This window comes from Haliotis rubra, unplaced genomic scaffold (assembly GCF_003918875.1).
Source record: "Haliotis rubra isolate DU_JTF1 unplaced genomic scaffold, ASM391887v1 Scf1458, whole genome shotgun sequence".
NCBI classification, from domain to species: Eukaryota; Metazoa; Mollusca; class Gastropoda; order Lepetellida; family Haliotidae; genus Haliotis; species Haliotis rubra.
In genome coordinates, this window is record NW_025765401.1 from 57,139 (window position 1) to 76,515 (window position 19,377).

Genomic DNA, 19,377 nt, shown 5'->3' on the forward strand with positions numbered 1-19,377 from the left:
ATCATGTAGGGAGACAAACATGGGGTACTGGGGACTTGTCTGTCCTGGACATCATGTAGGGAGACAAACATGGGGTACTATAGGGATATGTTCTGTCCTGGACATCATGTAGGGAGACAAACATGGGGTACTGGGGATATGTTCTGTCCTGGACATCATGTAGGGAGACAAACATGGGGTACTGTGGATATGTTCTGTCCTGGACATCATGTAGGGAGACAAACATGGGGTACTAGGGGAGAGGGATATGTATGTTCTGTCCTGGACATCATGTAGGGAGACAAACATGGGGTACTGGGATTTGTTCTGTCCTGGACGTGATGTAGGGAGACAAACATGGGGTACTGGGGATATGTTCTGTCCTGGACATCATTTAGGGGAGGAGACAAACATGGGGTACTGGGGATCTGTTCTGTCCTGGACATCATGTAGGGAGACAAACATGGGGTACTGGGGACTTGTTCTATCCTGGAATTCCTGAAGGGAGACAAACATGGGGTACTGGGATTGGTCTATCCTGGAATTCCTGAAGGGAGACAAACATGGGGTACTGGGGATCTGTTCTGTCCTGGACATCATGTAGGGAGACAAACATGGGGTACTGGGGATCTGTTCTGTCCTGGACATCATGTAGGGAGACAAACATGGGGTACTGGGGATATGTTCTGTCCTGGACATCATGTAGGGAGACAAACATGGGGTACTGGGGATCTGTTCTGTCCTGGACATCATGTAGGGAGACAAACATGGGGTACTGGGGATATGTTCTGTCCTGGACATCATGTAGGGAGACAAACATGGGGTACTGGGGATCTGTTCTGTCCTGGACATCATGTAGGGAGACAAACATGGGGTACTGGGGATCTGTTCTGTCCTGGACATCATGTAGGGAGACAAACATGGGGTACTGTGGATATGTTCTGTCCTGGACATCATGTAGGGAGACAAACATGGGGTACTGTGGATATGTTCTGTCCTGGACATCATGTAGGGAGACAAACATGGGGTACTGGGATACTATGTTCTGTCCTGGACATCATGTAGGGAGACAAACATGGGGTACTGGGGATCTGTTCTGTCCTGGACATCATGTAGGGAGACAAACATGGGGTACTGGGGATATGTTCTGTCCTGGACATCATGTAGGGAGACAAACATGGGGTACTGGGGATATGTTCTGTCCTGGACATCATGTAGGGAGACAAACATGAGGTACTGGGGATCTGTTCTGTCCTGGACATCATGTAGGGAGACAAACATGGGGTACTGGGGACTGTTCTGTCCTGGACATCATGTAGGGAGACAAACATGGGGTACTGGGGACTTGGTCTGTCCTGGACATCATGTAGGGAGACAAACATAGGGTACTGGGGATATGTTCTGTCCTGGACATCATGTAGGGAGACAAACATGGGGTACTGGGGACTTGGTCTGTCCTGGAATTCCTGAAGGGAGACAAACATGGGGTACTGGGGATATCTTCTGTCCTGGACATCATGTAGGGAGACAAACATGGGGTACTGGGGATATGTTCTGTCCTGGACATCATGTAGGGAGACAAACATGGGGTACTGGGGATTGGTTCTGTCCTGGACATCATGTAGGGAGACAAACATGGGGTACTGGGGATATGTTCTGTCCTGGACATCATGTAGGGAGACAAACATGGGGTACTGGGGATATGTTCTGTCCTGGACATCATGTAGGGAGACAAACATGGGGTACTGGGGATCTGTTCTGTCCTGGACATCATGTAGGGAGACAAACATGGGGTACTGGGGATATGTTCTGTCCTGGACATCATGTAGGGAGACAAACATGGGGTACTGGGGATATGTTCTGTCCTGGACATCATGTAGGGAGACAAACATGGGGTACTGGGGACTTGTTCTGTCCTGGACATCATGTAGGGAGACAAACATGGGGTACTGGGGATATGTATGTTCTGTCCTCTACATCATGTAGAGAGACAAACATGGGGTACTGGGGATATGTATGTTCTGTCCTGGACATCATGTAGGGAGACAAACATGGGGTACTGGGGATATGTTCTGTCCTGGACATCATGTAGGGAGACAAACATGGGGTACTGGGGACTTGGTCTGTCCTGGAATTCCTGAAGGGAGACAAACATGGGGTACCGGGGACTTGGTCTGTCCTGGAATTCCTGAAGGGAGACAAACATGGGGTACTGGGGACTTGGACATCATGCAAAGGAGACAAACATGGGGTACTGGGGACTTGGTCTCTCCTGGAATTCCTGAAGGGAGACAAACATGGGGTACTGGGGATCTGTTCTGTCAAGGACATCATGTAGGGAGACAAACATGGGGTACTGGGGATCTGTTCTGTCCTGGACATCATGTAGGGAGACAAACATGGGGTACTGGGGGATTGGTCTGTCCTGGAATACCTGTAGGGAGACAAACATGGGGTACTGGGGACTTGGTCTCTCCTGGAATTCCTCTAAGGAGACCAGCAAGGGGATCTTGGCCTATTCTGGAATTCCTGTAGGGAGACAAACATGGGGTACTGGAGACTTGGTCTGTCCTGGAATTCCTGTAGGGAGACAAACATGGGGTACTGGAGACTTGGTCTGTCCTGGAATTCCTGTAGGGAGACAAACATGGGATACATGGGATCTGTTCTGCCCTGGTAAACATTGGGTACTGGTAATCAACTCTGTCCCTTAACCCCTGCACTTAGCTAGACCGAAGATGTAGTTGTATTCTGAAGTCTGACACCTCAAATGGTATATTCCGGTATGACGTTTGTTCAGTTAAAGATGTACACGAAGAGATGAAAGATTAGTGACGACCACGTGATGAAGAGAAGGTGGAGTACTTGTTCGGGTTCTATCCAAGAAAGATTGTTCCCCAGGTATTCAAATAAGTTTACATAAATAACTTTCAAATAAATAATATCTGATTTCGTAGACGTAACTGGATGTAAATTACAAAATCCTTTAAATCTGTCTGTCTCTCTATCCGTCTATTTGCATGTGCGGCCAAATGTATATTGTTATCCCACTGAGATCTTTTCTGGCGGTTTTCTGACTACGATTGGACCAGTACTCGATTATTGCTTTAATTGCGCCGGGTGGGCTAACGACAAGTACTGCTCTATCGCCTAACTCCTTCTTGGCATGACGTGGCCGGGGATCGAACACCGACCTTCTGATCTCCGACCTTCCACTGCATGAAACGAATAGCACTTGCGTCAGACAATGATAATCGTCGTATTTACAGTCCTCGGTGCCAAGGTACATTTCCATTAAAATAAAGTTGCAATAACAAATCGATCAAGGCTAATAGCTTAGGCATTTTATACTGATGCAATCACGTGTACATGTATAGACGGGTTTTTGTATTTCAACAATTGTCCACAAACATTGGATTCATTAGAAATGTTTCATTAGCAGGTACTCGTAACAGCAGGGCTCCAGGCAGTTGGCAGCATACGTGCATGCGGGTGATCCAACATCCTCGCCCCGAGGACGATCGATTCTACCAATGCTCTGTACCATACAAACCTGTCAGGTTAGCATCATCAGTAGCTATTCACAGTGGCATCTATGAAGCATGCAGAGGACAATAGTCGACGCGTGTCCACATATACTGAATTACAGTCTCCTTCACACCTCCTTCAATCAATGAAACAAAAGGTGGACGAAATTAAGAACTCACTTTCATTCCTTGAAGGCATTTTACCAAAGATTATGACCTGAACGAGTGCCATATTTCTCTTATTCATGTAAATGTCACTCAAACTTAATACAACCCCATTTTATATAGATAATGGATCGATTCTTAACGGACTTAGTGGTGGCTGAGGCAACCGGGAAGATGACAGATTGTTGTAAACTTCGATTCAGTGACTAGCACACTTGTTTCACATTGTTTGCTGTCTCTTGAGCTATTGTAATGTAAGTGAGTTCTTTCTTCACTGCACACAAAGGATAATGTCTGTCGATATGTTCAGTTGGTGATGGTAGGCTTTTGTCACGCTCTGCTGATAACATTAAACTTTCATCGTGCAGTACCCAACTTCTACAAGCATCCTGTTTATTCCCAGGCTGCATTAAACTGATATTAAATCAATATAGATCCACGACAACCAGACGTGGGAACACACAAGTATCGATTATAATCTGTCAGTACATCCAATGCGTTTTGCCCTCGCTACTGCAGCCGTGGCAACCATATTAACTTCCTAAATAAATTTGAGGTATTGGCATAAGGAAATGTGTGTATTGAGTGATTCCTCCTCAGTCAGGAAACCCGGAATTCTTTGGAACGTCTACATGTATGAATGAGTGAGTTTGCTGCTATCCCGCTTTTGGCAATGTTCTAGCAATATCACGGCGGGGTATACCAGAAATGGGCTTTACAAATTATACCCAAGTTGGGAATCGAACCTGGGTCTTCGGCGTGACGAACGAACTCTGAGCTACACCACCGCCCATTTAACGTGTGGAACGTTGGAAATAGTTTGGTTGTATTCCGCTTTTAGCAATATTCAAGCAATATTACGACAGGGATACCAGAAATTGGCTTTACAAATTTAATATTACCCAAGATGGGAATCGAACCCGAGTCTTCGGCGTAGCGAACTCTCTAACCACTGGGCTAACCACCACCCGTTTTATGTGTGGAACGTTGAGAACTTTAAAAGGTTACTTAGTTTAGCTATTAGTCACTGAACACTTACATGTATCTAATCAATCATTAATAGAACTTTGCCAGACTCAGTACTTTAGCCTAAAACAAAAACCTCAACCCCTCTTGTTGGAACAAATACTCGACATCTAGTTTCAAAGTCATAAACGTGTCCGTACATTACCATTACGACAGAATCAAATAAAAATTGAAATAATCGAACAGGGACATTACAGTCAACATAGATTATATTGATTGAGAAGGAAATATATATCTATTACCATGAAATGGCACCAGACTGTTTCACATCTAGAAACAGTTACTGTTTTGAAATTTAATACATTGAAACGTAACTTCAATATTTTGTATATGCATTCAGGTTCGATAGAAGAAACAATAGAATGTAACGTGCGAATCCTTCTCTATAACAAAGATCAACAAAATCATTACTATCCAGCATATGACATTCAGAAAATAGTCCGTGCTGAAATGAATCAATCCTAATGATCAGTTTCTAAATTTTTCCATATCAAGAACTGTATGCATATAATAAAATGTGTTATGTCATACATTCGCAATGATTTGCAATCACACAAAAACACAACGGTTCCGCTCAATGGCGTTGTCATGGCGGCACTCGTGTTGTGGGTGGCAGACGACAAGTCACTCAGCAGATGACATTGCTAAGGCAGACGACATCCATTGGAAAGCAACACAGCGTGAAATATCGATCAAATTTGTTTGGAACTTTCTTGGATGTTGCTTTTTGTTGTCAAGGTAGCATTTGGGTGATTATATACATCCCAAATTAATTATTGAGAACATTTCCTGATGCATGCCCCTTGATGTACAGTGAACATCGTCTTAAAGGAAAGACTCAACATTGAGTTGTATGTTTCCGTGCCATCAATGTGCCATTTCACGTGTGATGTTCCGCGAGAAATGATGATCGTTACGTGACACCGTGAATGCCTCGAAAATGAGAGCAGCGAGATGGGACGTCAAAGAAAAGGACAACTGAACATCGCATTTGTCTATTTCTAAAACAGATACATTGATTCCTATTTCGGACTTTTCATCTGTCCAAACACCTTTTGTATGGGACAGCAGAAAACCACTATTCGTCTGGACGAAATAGGAATTTTGAAGACTGATTATCACATATTGATACCACAATTATAGATGTTGTATATCTGTTGATGAATCTACTGTGTTGGTGATTGGACATTGTGGAGTGGTTACATCGACGTTATTGACATCTGAACAACACTGGATCATACGGACATACATTATATTGGCGACTGGTCCCTTGAGCAGATTTAGTCACCATGAGTGTCCAGGTATTAACGGACAGTGGTGTGAGCTCTGCGGCCAAGTCCGTGACTATATGTTGTGGCAGTCCCGACGAGGATGACAGGATGACCAACACGACGTACTTCTCTGAAGAAGGACCATTTGATTCCTCGGACGAGTATGACACAGATCTGGATCTACCGCTGCATGCCAGATCGCCGCCTCCTGGTAAATATTAAACATCTGAGGAATTTGTTCATAATTACAAAACGACAAGGTTCAGGGCACATTTTTTCCCTAAAGATTAATCTCACTGTCGAAATTGGAAATCAGATAGTCAGGATTTAATATGCATCAATCTAAATTAAATGGACCGACAAATATGTGATTTTCGATTTGAGTTGACAGCTTTGAAATTATCATTTGTTTGATGGCGAGACGAATGAATTCCTTTTGAATGTTATGTTCACAAAAGAACATTAAAACTATAATGAATTATCTAATTACATGTATCTTTATTGAGGCAAGGTACTTTTATGGATAACAGTTACAAACCATCAGTAAAAGTTGTCATCCATAAAAGTACCTTGCCTTAATTATTACTCACCATCTTCTAAAATGCCAGTCAAACAGATCAAACATGTGTCTCATTGGTCCGTCGCGGTACTGAAAAATATCTAATGTCAGCGAATCACCATGTTCTGTCATCATGACGTCATAATGCTTGATGTTGTCATTTGCTTGTCACGTCATAACTGACCCCGTGCGCATGTCTAGTAATCGAGTCGGATGTCATTCTAACGCACAAATAATGCATCGACAACAAGGCGTTTTATACTCGTGTAGTGTTACAGTCGTTGCATAAATTTAGTAGGGCGACAAACGAGTGATGGCTAATATACGAATGGATCTATTAAAGCATTGCGGACACAAGGTTTGTGTGGAAAATATAGTAAAATAGGCGTGCAATGCACATCTGATGACAAGCATTGTCGTCATATGTGACTAACTGGATGGAGTGGACTGGCCCGCTGACCTGGTTTGATGCCATGTTTCACCATTGCAAAGATTGATGCCAATGATGCCAGGCACTGGATTGTCTGGTCCAGGCTCGATTTTACAGACCGCGATATAGGTATACTGTTGTTGAGGGTAGTAACTATAATATGGGATTATTCGTTTCAGAAACACCAGACGAAGACAAACTGGACGTGATCTGTAGGAAGGTGTATCGGAGGGCATGCAGTCGCCAGACCCCTGCCAAGACGTACCCACAGCGCAGGATAGATGACGGGTTGGCCGAGAGGACCATGCATCTCAAGTACCGAACACTGGGTTGTAACGCCACGCGACCTCTGTCAGTTGCCCTGACGGTAAGTACACATATGTTAAGGCACATATTAAAATGTCCGCGGTGTAAAATGTATTTACATGTGTCTAACCGCCATCAATTTACTGAACGAGTTCGGTGTTACACCGCTTTTAATAGTAATCAAGCAATACTATACCTCGGTGGAGAATATCGCAAATTGGATACACACTTGAACACCTGGTTACCTTCCTCTGCCATCACATGAAACATGTTGCCATGTTGGAATAGATAAATACACCTGCAGCACTTACAACATATTGTGCCTCGTTATGATGATCTCAAGGCATATAATGTCTTTAAGTGACATTATTATCAGTTATGTCATCAATAGCGACAGGGGGCGGTTGGGGTAGCCAAGTAGTTAAAGCGTCCGCTCGTCACGCTGAAGACCGGGGTTTGATTCTCCACATGGGTACAATTTGTGAAGCCCATTTCTGGTGTAATCCGCCGTGACATTGCTGGAATATTGCTAAAAGCGGCGTAAAACCAAACTCACTTACTCGCTCAATTGCGATAGGATTGTCCTGAAAAAAACACCAGCTTCTTGTCCATATGTCGCATTAAAACAACAGAAGACGACGCTATTCGTGCATGGCATACTTGCTTCCTGTAGATTGGTTCCTTGTCGAATCAAGTGTTGAATGATCAAACCACGACATAATCGAAATAGTGAAACTTTAACAGAAATTCCTTCGGGAGTAAAGTCCCGTTTTACAGTAAACCCTCACTAATCAGCGCATGTATTTACATTTCCGAATTAACTAGGTGAATTGGAGTTCAAAGAGTTCTTACACGTACATAGCGACTTATGTGCACGTGCGTGTATCTGTTTATACTACTCGGGTTCTATAACGCTTGGTTTCTGAGATGCCATGGCTTAGTTTGAAATTGATACCTCACTCACACACAGTATACTCTCACCGACCCGAACTAGTTGCCTTTTCCACTTAATGCTGAGTGCAAGCCAGGGTAACTACAAGTATCACCATTCTTGCTGCCTGTAACTGCAACTTGTATCGACAGGTTCCATATATTTCCAGATTATAAATCGATTGTTTTCAGGCCACCATTATATAGTTTGAAGGAGATCACTAAAACAAATATTGTTACAAATGAAAATCACACCATCAATGTCTTGGACCTTCTTCCAGAACAACCTGCGTGTGGAACGCCTGGATCTCCAATACGCAGACATGAAGACTGAAGGCGTGAAGGACCTCGCCATGGCGCTCTCAGACAACATCACTGTGTCTTACTTGGTAGGTATTAAGGTGTGCGCTGTATGGCAGCCGTGTGCGGATGGTCATCTGTAAGCTAAACCTTTGATACGTCAGCACAAGAGAATAATCTGCTATTATAAAATTTGGCGTAAAGGGAAAATGGTAATGTAACTATGTGAATGAAACGTTATTCCCATTAGACTTCAAGTTCAGATGGACTTTGGATCATGGCAATTATGACCGTGTTACTGAAGGTTGGAGGAGTGATATTTAGATATACTCATCCCCAAAAGAAACGCAAACGTGACATTAAATTATATTTTTTTCAGAAATTAGTTTTAGGTTGTGATAATGTAACCATTATAACTCTACTTTGTGTAAGACCCGTGAATACTCGGGTTAGAATTGGCCTTCAGCAACCCACGCTTGTCGTAACGGACAACTACGGGATCGGGTGGTCAGACTGACTTGACTTGGTTGACACGTGTCATCGTATCGCAATTTTGTAGCTTAATGGTCGTGCTGTTGATCAGTCACTTATTTATTTATCAGCAAACTATGGTGGCTCATTCGAGCCACATTCGAGCCATCGCTTTATCGCCCAGAAACATCTAGGCGATATTGCGACAAAGCGATAGTACGACACGATATTGCGATATGTGAGCCACCATAGCAAACCAACTCTACGGAAGGTTTCGGATTACCACTGTAATACAAGATAGGTGCATCCGAGAACTTCATTTGCGGAACCGAACGGTCACAGCAAACGATTTTGTATGTGGTGTTCCTGGTTTGGAAAGCGAGACGGCACAAACGATTCGCAGACTTCGAGCCGGAAGACCCTATTTCGGCCCAGTGCTGAAACGACTCATGGACGTGGACCGGTTCAATGGTGCAAGAACGTTCGAGACTTGACTTCCGACATGTTGCGTTCAGTGACGAATCGCGGCTTCTGCTTCAGTGCCGTGACGGAAGATTACGTTTCGCCGAGAAATTTGTCTCTAAGGTTCACCGATGTGGTGATGGGAGTGTCATGTTGTTTGGTTCCATAATCTGCACAGCAATTTAACTGCCACTGGGTACAGAGCAAATCTTAAATATGCACATGGTTCCCGGCAGAGAGAGTTCCAGCAAGACAATGCCAGGCCTCACACAGTACATGCCACTACTCAATATGTTTAGAATGAGAGAACGAAGTGCTTCCATGGCCTTCCAAATCGCCAGACCACCACACCATCGAGCATTTGTGGGATGACCTCGGCCGACACGCTCTTGAACGTCATACGGCACCCATGACGTTAGATCAACTGCCGCAGGCATTGCGTGATAAACAGGCCAGAATTCCCCAAGGTCGAATGCCGAGACCGACCGAGTGAACTAAAAAGATTCAGAATTGCATACGTCATCACACTTTGAAGTTAGCAGAGTATATTCGTTAAAATACACATTTGCGTTTCCATGGATAATTCATGCAGCTTTTGCCTGAATGGTGTTATACTCGCAGGTATCAGTATTCTGTTCTGGTATCGTGACAAACATTAGCACACCCTTTCCATGTCAGTTGTTACATTTGCCTTTAAGTCTGCAATCGATGGGATCAGTCACTGTTCTTGTTGTGATGACAAAAACGCCAGTATCGGGTATTGTTGTCTCTTGTGCTGCTTCATTTGACACAAGTCAAAGCGCAGGAAATGATATCCATAATTCATATACCTTGTAGGAGTGTAAGAATACAGGGCGAGAACGAATCCAGTAAAGCCAACGTAACCTATTTAAATAACAGCAATGGCCTCCAACTCGATATACGAGCATAGATTGTTGTGATCGTTAAATGATAATAATAATGCTAATTTGTGCGCCTAGAATCCAACACGATGCTGCTCTCTGGCGTTACATTATTAATCTGACGGAATTGTACTTTCAAAGCAGCTTCCGTATAGGTCGGTACATCCGCTTCTCAGTTACCCATTTTAAACAGCTGGGTGGACTGAGTGCAATGTAGACGAAGTGCCTTGCCCAGGGACACAACACAGTATGACACCCAGGTTACAATGTTGGTGTATCCACCGGGATTCGAACCCGGGCCTTTGGCGTGAGAGGCAAGCATGCTAACCACTACACCACTACCTTTATTCCACAAGGGCTTATACCAAACACAACAACATTGTTTAATTGAAGAATTTGAAAACGTAATTCATATATTTGTGTGGCATAATACATATCGATATTTCAACTACTTATCATCAGCAGAAACATAAAGCTCCGTCAATGTCAAATTATACCTAAAACCTTGCGTATATATCTTCCTAAGTCGTTATTGTAGCTTTTAGAGTTCGTTATTATCCTCAGCCATCCCATAATATCGACACAATATCGACATATTGCATCATCGTGTATGTGTTATCTATAGGGTTAGTTTTATCTGTAAGTGGCGCTAATGAGCTTCCATAGACGTCTAATATATAATAATTCCATGTGTATAAAGTATCCGAAAGAATCCAAGCGTGTTACCCTTACCCTTAACTTTGCACAATGTTGTCTCTTTCAGAACCTTGGAAACAATGACATCGGCACAGACGGGACAAAGTGGATCGCATATCTGCTTCTGAAGAACAAGCTGATAAAACACCTGAATATAGAAGGTATGTTAAATCACACGTTATCTACATTTTTTGCATATATCAGTGATTGCTTGACAATCCCGGATTAAGAACATGACAAACACTTTTCGTGTAGCCATGCCAACTGTACATGTTGCATATCAGCATGAATGAGCAAATATTAATTGCGTTTTACTGTTCCTGATGATATTATGTCAAGGACACTCTCACAATGGACATCATTTACATTGGATGGTCACGAATATTAAACAAAGGAAATATCAATTCAGGCATAAAATCCATAGTGAACGTTTTGGTATATTGTTAATATTCCCTGTCTTGTACAGTCTGTTTGTTCCGATGTACTGCACTTTATTTTTTGTTTAGATTTCAATCGACATATATTCATACAAATGGATCGGGCATGAGATCATTTGAATTTCATGCCAGTGATATTTGCTGATTAGCATTAAGGATTTGTACATTTCAGGAAACAAACGCCTGTGATATTTGCTGGTTAGCATTAAGGATTAAAAAAAGGACATTTGATATTTGCTGGTTAGCATTAAGGATTAAAATTTGTAAATTTCAGGAAACAAACGCCTGTCATATTTGATGATTAGCATTAAGGATTTGTACGTTTCAGGAAACAAACTCACGGACAATGCCGCTCCTCACCTCGCTATGGTGCTTGAAGTAAGCCAACTGAATGTTTGAATGTGTGGGAGCAATAATGTCGCTTTGAGTGAGTGAGTGAGTTTAGTTTTACGCCGCTTTTTTGCAATATTCCAGCTATATAACAGCGGGGGACACCAGAAATGGGTTTCACACTTTGTGGGGGAATCGAACCCGGGTCTACGGCGTGACGAGCAAACGCTTTAACGACTAGGCTACCCCACCGCCCCATGTCGCTTTGAGCCGTACTTAAGTTTATTATGTCGTGTGAGCTTTCTAAGGGACTTTATGGTTGCTATTTAACTTTACTTAGCCCCAGTCCAACTACTTCACGGCGGTCTGTAAATGTTGCAGTCCAGAGAAAACAATGATTGACAACATGTGCTTCAGTATACGTAATTAATTTACAATGACATGCATCAACCAAGTCAACGATCCTGATCACCCAATTTCCTTGTCGCTTTCTTCGGCAAACAAGGGTTTCTGTTGATTTCCCAAAAGGATTATTGCGGAAGGGTCATATTAATGTTATGAACGTCGAATCACTTGATTGACACGCATGTGCAGGGCCAACTATCATGACTGCGATACAACTCATCACAGTGGGACGCAACTCATCATTGTTCGCCAAACACAGTTAATCATATGCCCGTTGTGCTAATTATTTTAGTGGAGTGGAATGATTGTAAATTTGTGAAAGCACTTTTACATAAACGAACTTAAAGTCAATGCATGTACATATTGCTTAATTAGGGTTTCATGTTACTGGGTAGCAGATGATTAGTCTGACAGGAATTTATGAGTTAACGGCACTCTTACATTTCAGCACAACACTAGTTTGAGTATTTTAGATCTAAGCCACAACGAATTCTGCGACAATGGAGCAAAGCTTCTAGCAGCAGCACTTGGTGAGTCCGTTGTTTATATCTCTCTCTTTACTTCTTGTAACGGTAACCACTTCTTGTAACGGTAGCCGGTTTAAAGGTAACATGATCCGCCCAGCAATATATTTAATACAAAATATTCGTCCTTGTCATCAGACCGTATCGAAGAAAACCGGAGACACAACTTTTCTTACTCCTGAAACGGCTTCAAGTAACGTGAAAATTTCCAGTATATTTGAGAGTTAACCTGTGTTCACATCGAGACTTAACAGCATTTGCAATACGGCCTCTTACTAAATGGTCATATTATAACGGTACATTTCTCAACGGTGTTCATTTCTAATCGCGAGGGTGATGGAAATAAGCTGTATGAGTTGATGAGTTGAGTTGATGATGTGAAGGAAGAGACACAATAGATTTTCATGCTATTAAATAAGAGATGATAGCAAACAGATAGGTGTGATAACTGTTTATCTGCATCTTCCAGGTCTCAACACAGGTTTGGAAACGTTTCGAATAAGCTGGAACCACGTCAGAGGAAAGGGAGCTGTGGCAATGTGTCAGAGTTTGAAGGTAGGTTTGTGTGAAGGTTGCATCTTGTAAGGAAGAGTTGGTCAAATAATCCTGCCCGAGTCATTTGCAATAAAACGTAAGAAATAAAATACTGCGGTAAATGTAGATGGTCCATGTCCTTACAGTAACATGTGTTACAGAACATAATAGTTGCTAGCATATATGCCTACTACCATATAATGACAAATCCCTGGAACAATATGTCAGCGTAATGAGCCATTCATCCTAGACATTTAGAAAACAGCAATATGATTGGTTCTCGGGAGACGAGAGGGTTCAGATCCCTACAGTGTCGTCTTAATTGGAAACACCGAATGTTTATGTCCTACATGAACTATTACTGTCGCGATTATTCAATTAGTCATACCGAAACAATTGTTACATACGACATCGTATACAATTGGGTGATCAGAAGACAATCATCAGGTCAAATGTGTACACTCAGCTGAGCTGACATTCAGAACTATAATAGTAACACCAGATTGTTTTTGATGCAATGATTTGAACATTTCATCATCAGTACAACGAAACCCTGAAGCTGTTCGACGTGTCCATGAATGGATTCGGGTACGAAGGTTCGGTCGCCATGGCAGAAGCTCTGAAGGTCAACACGACCCTTAGAGAGCTGGACATGTCCTCCAACAGGATCACATGGAATGGGGCCCTCATCATGTCAAGGGGTCTCAAGGATAATGTTGGCCTTGAGATACTCAGGGTAAGAGGTGAGGTGAGGTGAAATTGGATTTAACGTCGTGCATTGAGAATACTTAATGGCTCATATCATTAACGCGACAAATATTATCATCCGACATGTAACCGTTAGCTTTAGCTGGTTTGAGATGAAATATAACAAAGATATTTTTGAAGCGTCGTTTTTTACAAGAATGTTGAACTTTTATGTATGAATTCCAAATGTTTCAATTTTAATATTCAATAGTGTCAAACAAGGTTACTTTACATTGCAGTTTTCAACACCTTCTTTTGAAAAAAAGGTGATATATGTTACTCTGCTGACAGGTTGAATGTATCCGTAAATATTTTACCTAGGTTTCTAAATGGTTGAATGATTGAACTGGATTTATTCAGATGTGAGTCTATCTGACATGTGTCGTTATCGATCTTCACAGAAGGTGCTTTCTGTTTACAAGTCGTTTTCATCATGTAGCTTGGAAAGAACCCACTTTCGACTACTGGATGTATGGACATCACAGAGGCAATAACGTATCCTGACTCCAAAGTAAAGTTCCTGGATCTAACGGTAAACTTTGATTGGAAATGTGTGTTGGTTGGTAAAGCCGACATAGCAATATTCACACTACATAGTGACGGACTCAAATTCTGACGAGTGAGTGAGTGAGTGAGTTTGGTTTTACGCCTTTTAACAATATTCCAGCAATATCACAGCGGGGGACACCAGAAATGGGCTTAACACATTGTACCCATGTGGGGAATCGAACCCGGGTCTTCGGCGTGAAGAGCGAACGCCTTAACCACTAGGCTACTCCACCGCCCAAATTCTGACAAGACAATCCAGCGACTGTTATGTTCAGCATCAACAAAGGATGCCAACCCGACCCATAAGTCGAAGCAAGGGTATTACAAAGTCCAGCCCGTTATTCCCACAGCGCAAGTAATCTTGAAAAACTTAAACCGAATACATACACAGACATGTGTACTTCGAACAGTACAGATTAATGGGGCTTCACTGGCTCTTAATCACTGTACACACAAGTACATTTAAAACATATCGGTCAATGTCTATTTGTACATTGTTACTGGGGGATTCCCAATTTAAACTTGAACGTTAACCACGAAATCGGTCCCTGTACAGCTATTTGTGAAATCAGATAAGGATCAAACGATTGTATTAAGACACACACTTGTATGTTTACATGAAAGGTCAAATATAGCAGCAACAACTAACAGGGCTTATACTGACTGAGTTTTTGGTTTTACACCGCTTTTAGCAATATTCCAGCAACATCACGGCGGGGACACCAGAAAGGTCATGTGGGGATTCGAACCGGGTCTTCGGCGTGACGAGCCAACGCTTTAACCACTACTACCCCACCGCCTAACAGGGCTTATAGTATGTTGACCACTCAAAGATATCCAGAATGTTGTCACTATCGAGTGTCTCCATTCTTGAAAACAGAATGGTATTAGAACATTTCATTTCTGTCAACAGGGAGTCTCCATCATCGCCGAGAACGAGGTGTTAGCTGACGCTGTCAGAATGAGGAAGGGATTCCGGTTTCTCCACGGAGGGATAGTCATGACCCCAGATAAGTTTGGGGAGCGAAAAGGTTAGACAACACGATGATAACCAAGCCTTTTTCACCGTAATATACAGTAATACATGTATAAAACATCCTTGGTGTGGTTTATGTATTTAAATAAAGCTTCAATAGGAAACCGTTTGCATTACCATGTTCGAGGGGACAGTTGTTGGATGTTTAATTATAGGTTCTAATGAACGATATTCTTGATTTGTGTGTTTTGGCGTAATAGATTCCAAACGTTCTTCTAAAATACAGTACCACTACATAAAGTAGTAATAAGAAAGAGAGTAAGTAATAAATTGAATTTCATATACAGCAACATCCAAAACCCGAGGTCACTCGACTAAAAATATCATTTTTGAAATAACATTGATCGCGACAGCAGCACAATGACTACACATCGATTGCCCCGACGTTCTGTACACTTTTGATATTAGGGTATTGAATACAGGAGGTTTCACTGTAACATCAGTTGGCCCCAATTATAATGCGTTTCAGTTCTCTTTGTAGAGTTGCATCCCTTAGTTGCGTCACGATCCGCTGATAGTTGTGTTGGTTATTATTATCTTTGGGAGCCCCATTTCCGTGATTGTTCACTTTGGTGGAAAATGTTGGGTAATGATCACTCATTCCCAGTCAGGCAATGGTGATAACGATGCACTTATTGTGATTCGCAGCTCGGAAGAAGAGCCACATGGAGGTGTTGATGGAGTACATGAGAAAGACTTGCATCCGGCCAATGGAAATCATCCGAGACTACGACAAGTCGGTCAACTTCGAAGTAGCCCAAGACAACTTTGTCGACAGACTTGTGGTAAGATCATTTTCTGTCCACTATTCTGTATCCTACCACAACATGGCAAGGGTTTACAATGACATCCAATTCATGCCATACATTCATGTGCAGACAGATCAATAACATTGCCCCTATAACAGGGCCTGTAATAACAGGGCCTGTAAGTCTCGCGAGGCGCTACTTCCGGTACTAAGCTGGTTCCCGGCTCCGTTTACGCGCGTCAACTTGCGATATGTGAGACGGGGCCCAGCGTACTTCCGGTACCAAATTTCCGGTGACAAGCGTAATATATTCAAGAACAAGTTCTGGTTCCAAATTGCGCCATCGCCAAATATGACATTACTAGACCGGACCAAGTGTACATCCATGCTTGGCTGTCACAGCTGTTGGCAGTCGTAATAGTTGGCTAATTTGGGGATGGTTAGATCGGGAATTTGTTATTCCTGCAAGGATTGTCGGTTCCTTACTGTCAACTGACAACCATGAGACCATTCGAAAAGGTATGAAACATTGTCACCGGAAGTACCAAGGTCTCGCGAAGTATGGGTCCTATTCAACAATGTGCCATGGCAGCGAATGAGCTGTTGATGGCAGTCGTTTTCACGTTCATTTTCCACATTCGGATATTTTATCAACCGATTATTACTCCAGTCAAATGGGATCTGCTTGAATCACCATGTCCTAATTCTCACTTGCGTTTTGTAAGATAAAGTTAATGTTAATAATATAATGATATGCATCTTTCAGCGTGCGAATGTGCCTCTTCACAAGTTTGAGATGCGAGCATTAGCCAGGGCTATAACGGAAAATGAAAGCAGCGAAAATAAAGACAAGATCGACTACGTGTATGTATTTCTTCATCGGTTCTCTATTTGAATGGATATTATTAATATATAGTGTGTGATAGATATTTGTAGGGACTATTCGAGGTATCCTAGGTTCGATACATCCGAAACAACAAGGAATAAAGAAGGAATGCACGCTTGTACGCACAACACGCTTTCACTTCGAGACAATCGTACGATTGACACAATGGTGTTTGTGAGTGTGTATATATACTGAAGTGGATTATTCCTATAGCATAAAAATCAAAGACTTTAAAGACTGCTACTACTTCATCATTAACGGAACAAATGATTCTTAATCATTTTCCAATTTTTCAGGAAACTGATTGAGTCTGTCACTGAGCAAATACTGGAGGACAGAATCCGCATTAAAAGTGAAAAGCGCAAGATTCGAAAGACCAAACAGCACCACAAAAGGATTCTGGCAAGCGGACTGCCAGAGGTACTATATGACCGAGGTAATGGAACAGACAGCAAACAACGCACCTCCAGAACCAGCGGCTCGTCATCCATGAGTGCAATAAACTTCAGCCAACTTAATCTTGGCACCATGTCCTATACGTCTTTACCTAGTGTACCCGATGTCAACAAGAACATCCAATCCCTTGAGAGCTCATTGATCTTTGGGCCAAAGAAGACCGTAAATACGTCTGCTCCAAAACCAAAGGCGATATCAATGTGTGCGGATCTGGGTGATCAAGGGAAAAAGAAGAAGAAAAAGAAGTCCAAATCAGTTCGAAAAAAGAAGTCGAAGTCTAAAACACACGTAGAAACATGGATCTCGAAATCAAATTGATGCCATCAACAGCTACCTGAACTGGATTAACTAAGAAACGGAAATACAGAGTATTTACATTTGTATGCCCAAATGTGATATCGTTCCATGGATATCATAGCGCTATGAGCATACACTTTGTGTCTGGATTTGGCGCATTATAAATGTACTTATTATTATTTATTATTATATCCTATGGAAAACAGGGGTCACAGTTAATGCCCTATGGATCTCAAAAATGCATTTGGAACTTCTGAAAAATGTTCCTCGCTTACGTCGGCCAGCTTTAATGTAAGCGTATTGAACTTCTTATCTCAGTATTATTCCCTCGGCCTTTCGTAGCACAGTATTGAGATTATTTTTCTAGCTACAAGTATATCACTGCGGGATCAGACGGACAGGGTTACAGTGTAAGACGTTCGCAGATTGCATTTGGACACATTGCGATGTGTCACTTCGAATTCCGGATTGGATTCCATACCAGTCCCAGAATTTGAGCTACATCAGTAAAGTGTAATTACAGATAAAACATTTGTTACATTTCGTCACTTTCTAAATGGCCTTGTGTGCTCATCAGATAGGAAAGACACTTTGACTACACCAGCTACCAAGACTGGTTACAGTATAGTGGCTACAGTACTGCATTGTGGATTTCTGTAACATTTTGTGTTCGTTCGTCATGATGCCATGTTTGAGTTACATCAACCCAACAGCAATGTTATACAGTATTTACCACTCAGGTTTGTGTTCTCATCAACTTGTTTCACTTCGTTCAAGTACATGGGTCTGCAAACCAGTAATGATGATAACGGTAAATCTGGGATTCGAACCCTCAATCGCAGGAGCAAGTGTCAACCATGGACAACGGGTTAAACTATGCATCAAGGATGTACCACCATAACCACTCAGTATCGCATATCATGTACCGCTCCGGGGTTTTTTAGTGGCAACTACAACGACTGCGCTACTGTGCAGGGAGCGTGTGACTTGGAATTTTACACTGCTTTGGGTTACTGCAGTATTTCATTATTACACTGAGGGAACTATTATAGCTGCCATTAGTTTATGGATTTTCGATTTGTAAAATGTGATATCCTTGCACGGAATATGTAAATGCGATTATGTGTTTTTTATTTATTGAATAAAAGAGAACATAACTCTAACCTTTCGCCATTCTGAGAACATGAACCATAAGAATTTGTTCTCTGGAAAGACAATTTTGTATACAAATATGCTTACACCAAACAGTAAGATTATTGGGGCACAATTCTGGTAAGTGAGTTCTGCGTAATGGAGCTTTAACATTACTAAGTATATCACTGCGTGTAAACTTACAGTTACATGTGGCTGATACATTGGTATCTCATCGTAGTTAGTGAGCCGGGACAACGGAAAGGAATAGCA

The 19,377-nt window shown here is 42.1% G+C and overlaps 1 protein-coding gene across 1 annotated transcript; it reads left to right on the top strand.

Moving 5' to 3' along the window:
- Positions 1-5,335: 5,335 nt before the first annotated feature.
- On the top strand, positions 5,336-19,136 carry LOC124269588 (leucine-rich repeat-containing protein 74B-like). Its single transcript, XM_046704612.1, has 14 exons — positions 5,336-6,179; positions 7,137-7,324; positions 8,475-8,582; positions 11,092-11,185; positions 11,790-11,839; positions 12,645-12,726; positions 13,190-13,275; positions 13,796-13,990; positions 14,441-14,533; positions 15,464-15,581; positions 16,235-16,371; positions 17,101-17,198; positions 17,517-18,087; positions 18,164-19,136. The coding sequence occupies exons 1-13, from the start codon at positions 5,987-5,989 to the stop codon at positions 17,992-17,994; spliced, it is 1,920 nt and encodes a 639-aa protein (XP_046560568.1). The 5' UTR covers positions 5,336-5,986; the 3' UTR covers positions 17,995-18,087; positions 18,164-19,136.
- Positions 19,137-19,377: the final 241 nt, after the last annotated feature.

Excerpts from the sequence above, each read along its gene's own strand:
- LOC124269588 (XM_046704612.1), top strand. The coding sequence starts at position 5,987 with ATGAGTGTCCAGGTATTAACGGACAGTGGTGTGAGCTCTGCGGCCAAG. Across the intron at positions 11,840-12,644 it reads ACCTCGCTATGGTGCTTGAA|CACAACACTAGTTTGAGTAT; the intron begins GTAAGCCAACTG and ends CTTACATTTCAG. Across the intron at positions 14,534-15,463 it reads TAAAGTTCCTGGATCTAACG|GGAGTCTCCATCATCGCCGA; the intron begins GTAAACTTTGAT and ends TTCTGTCAACAG.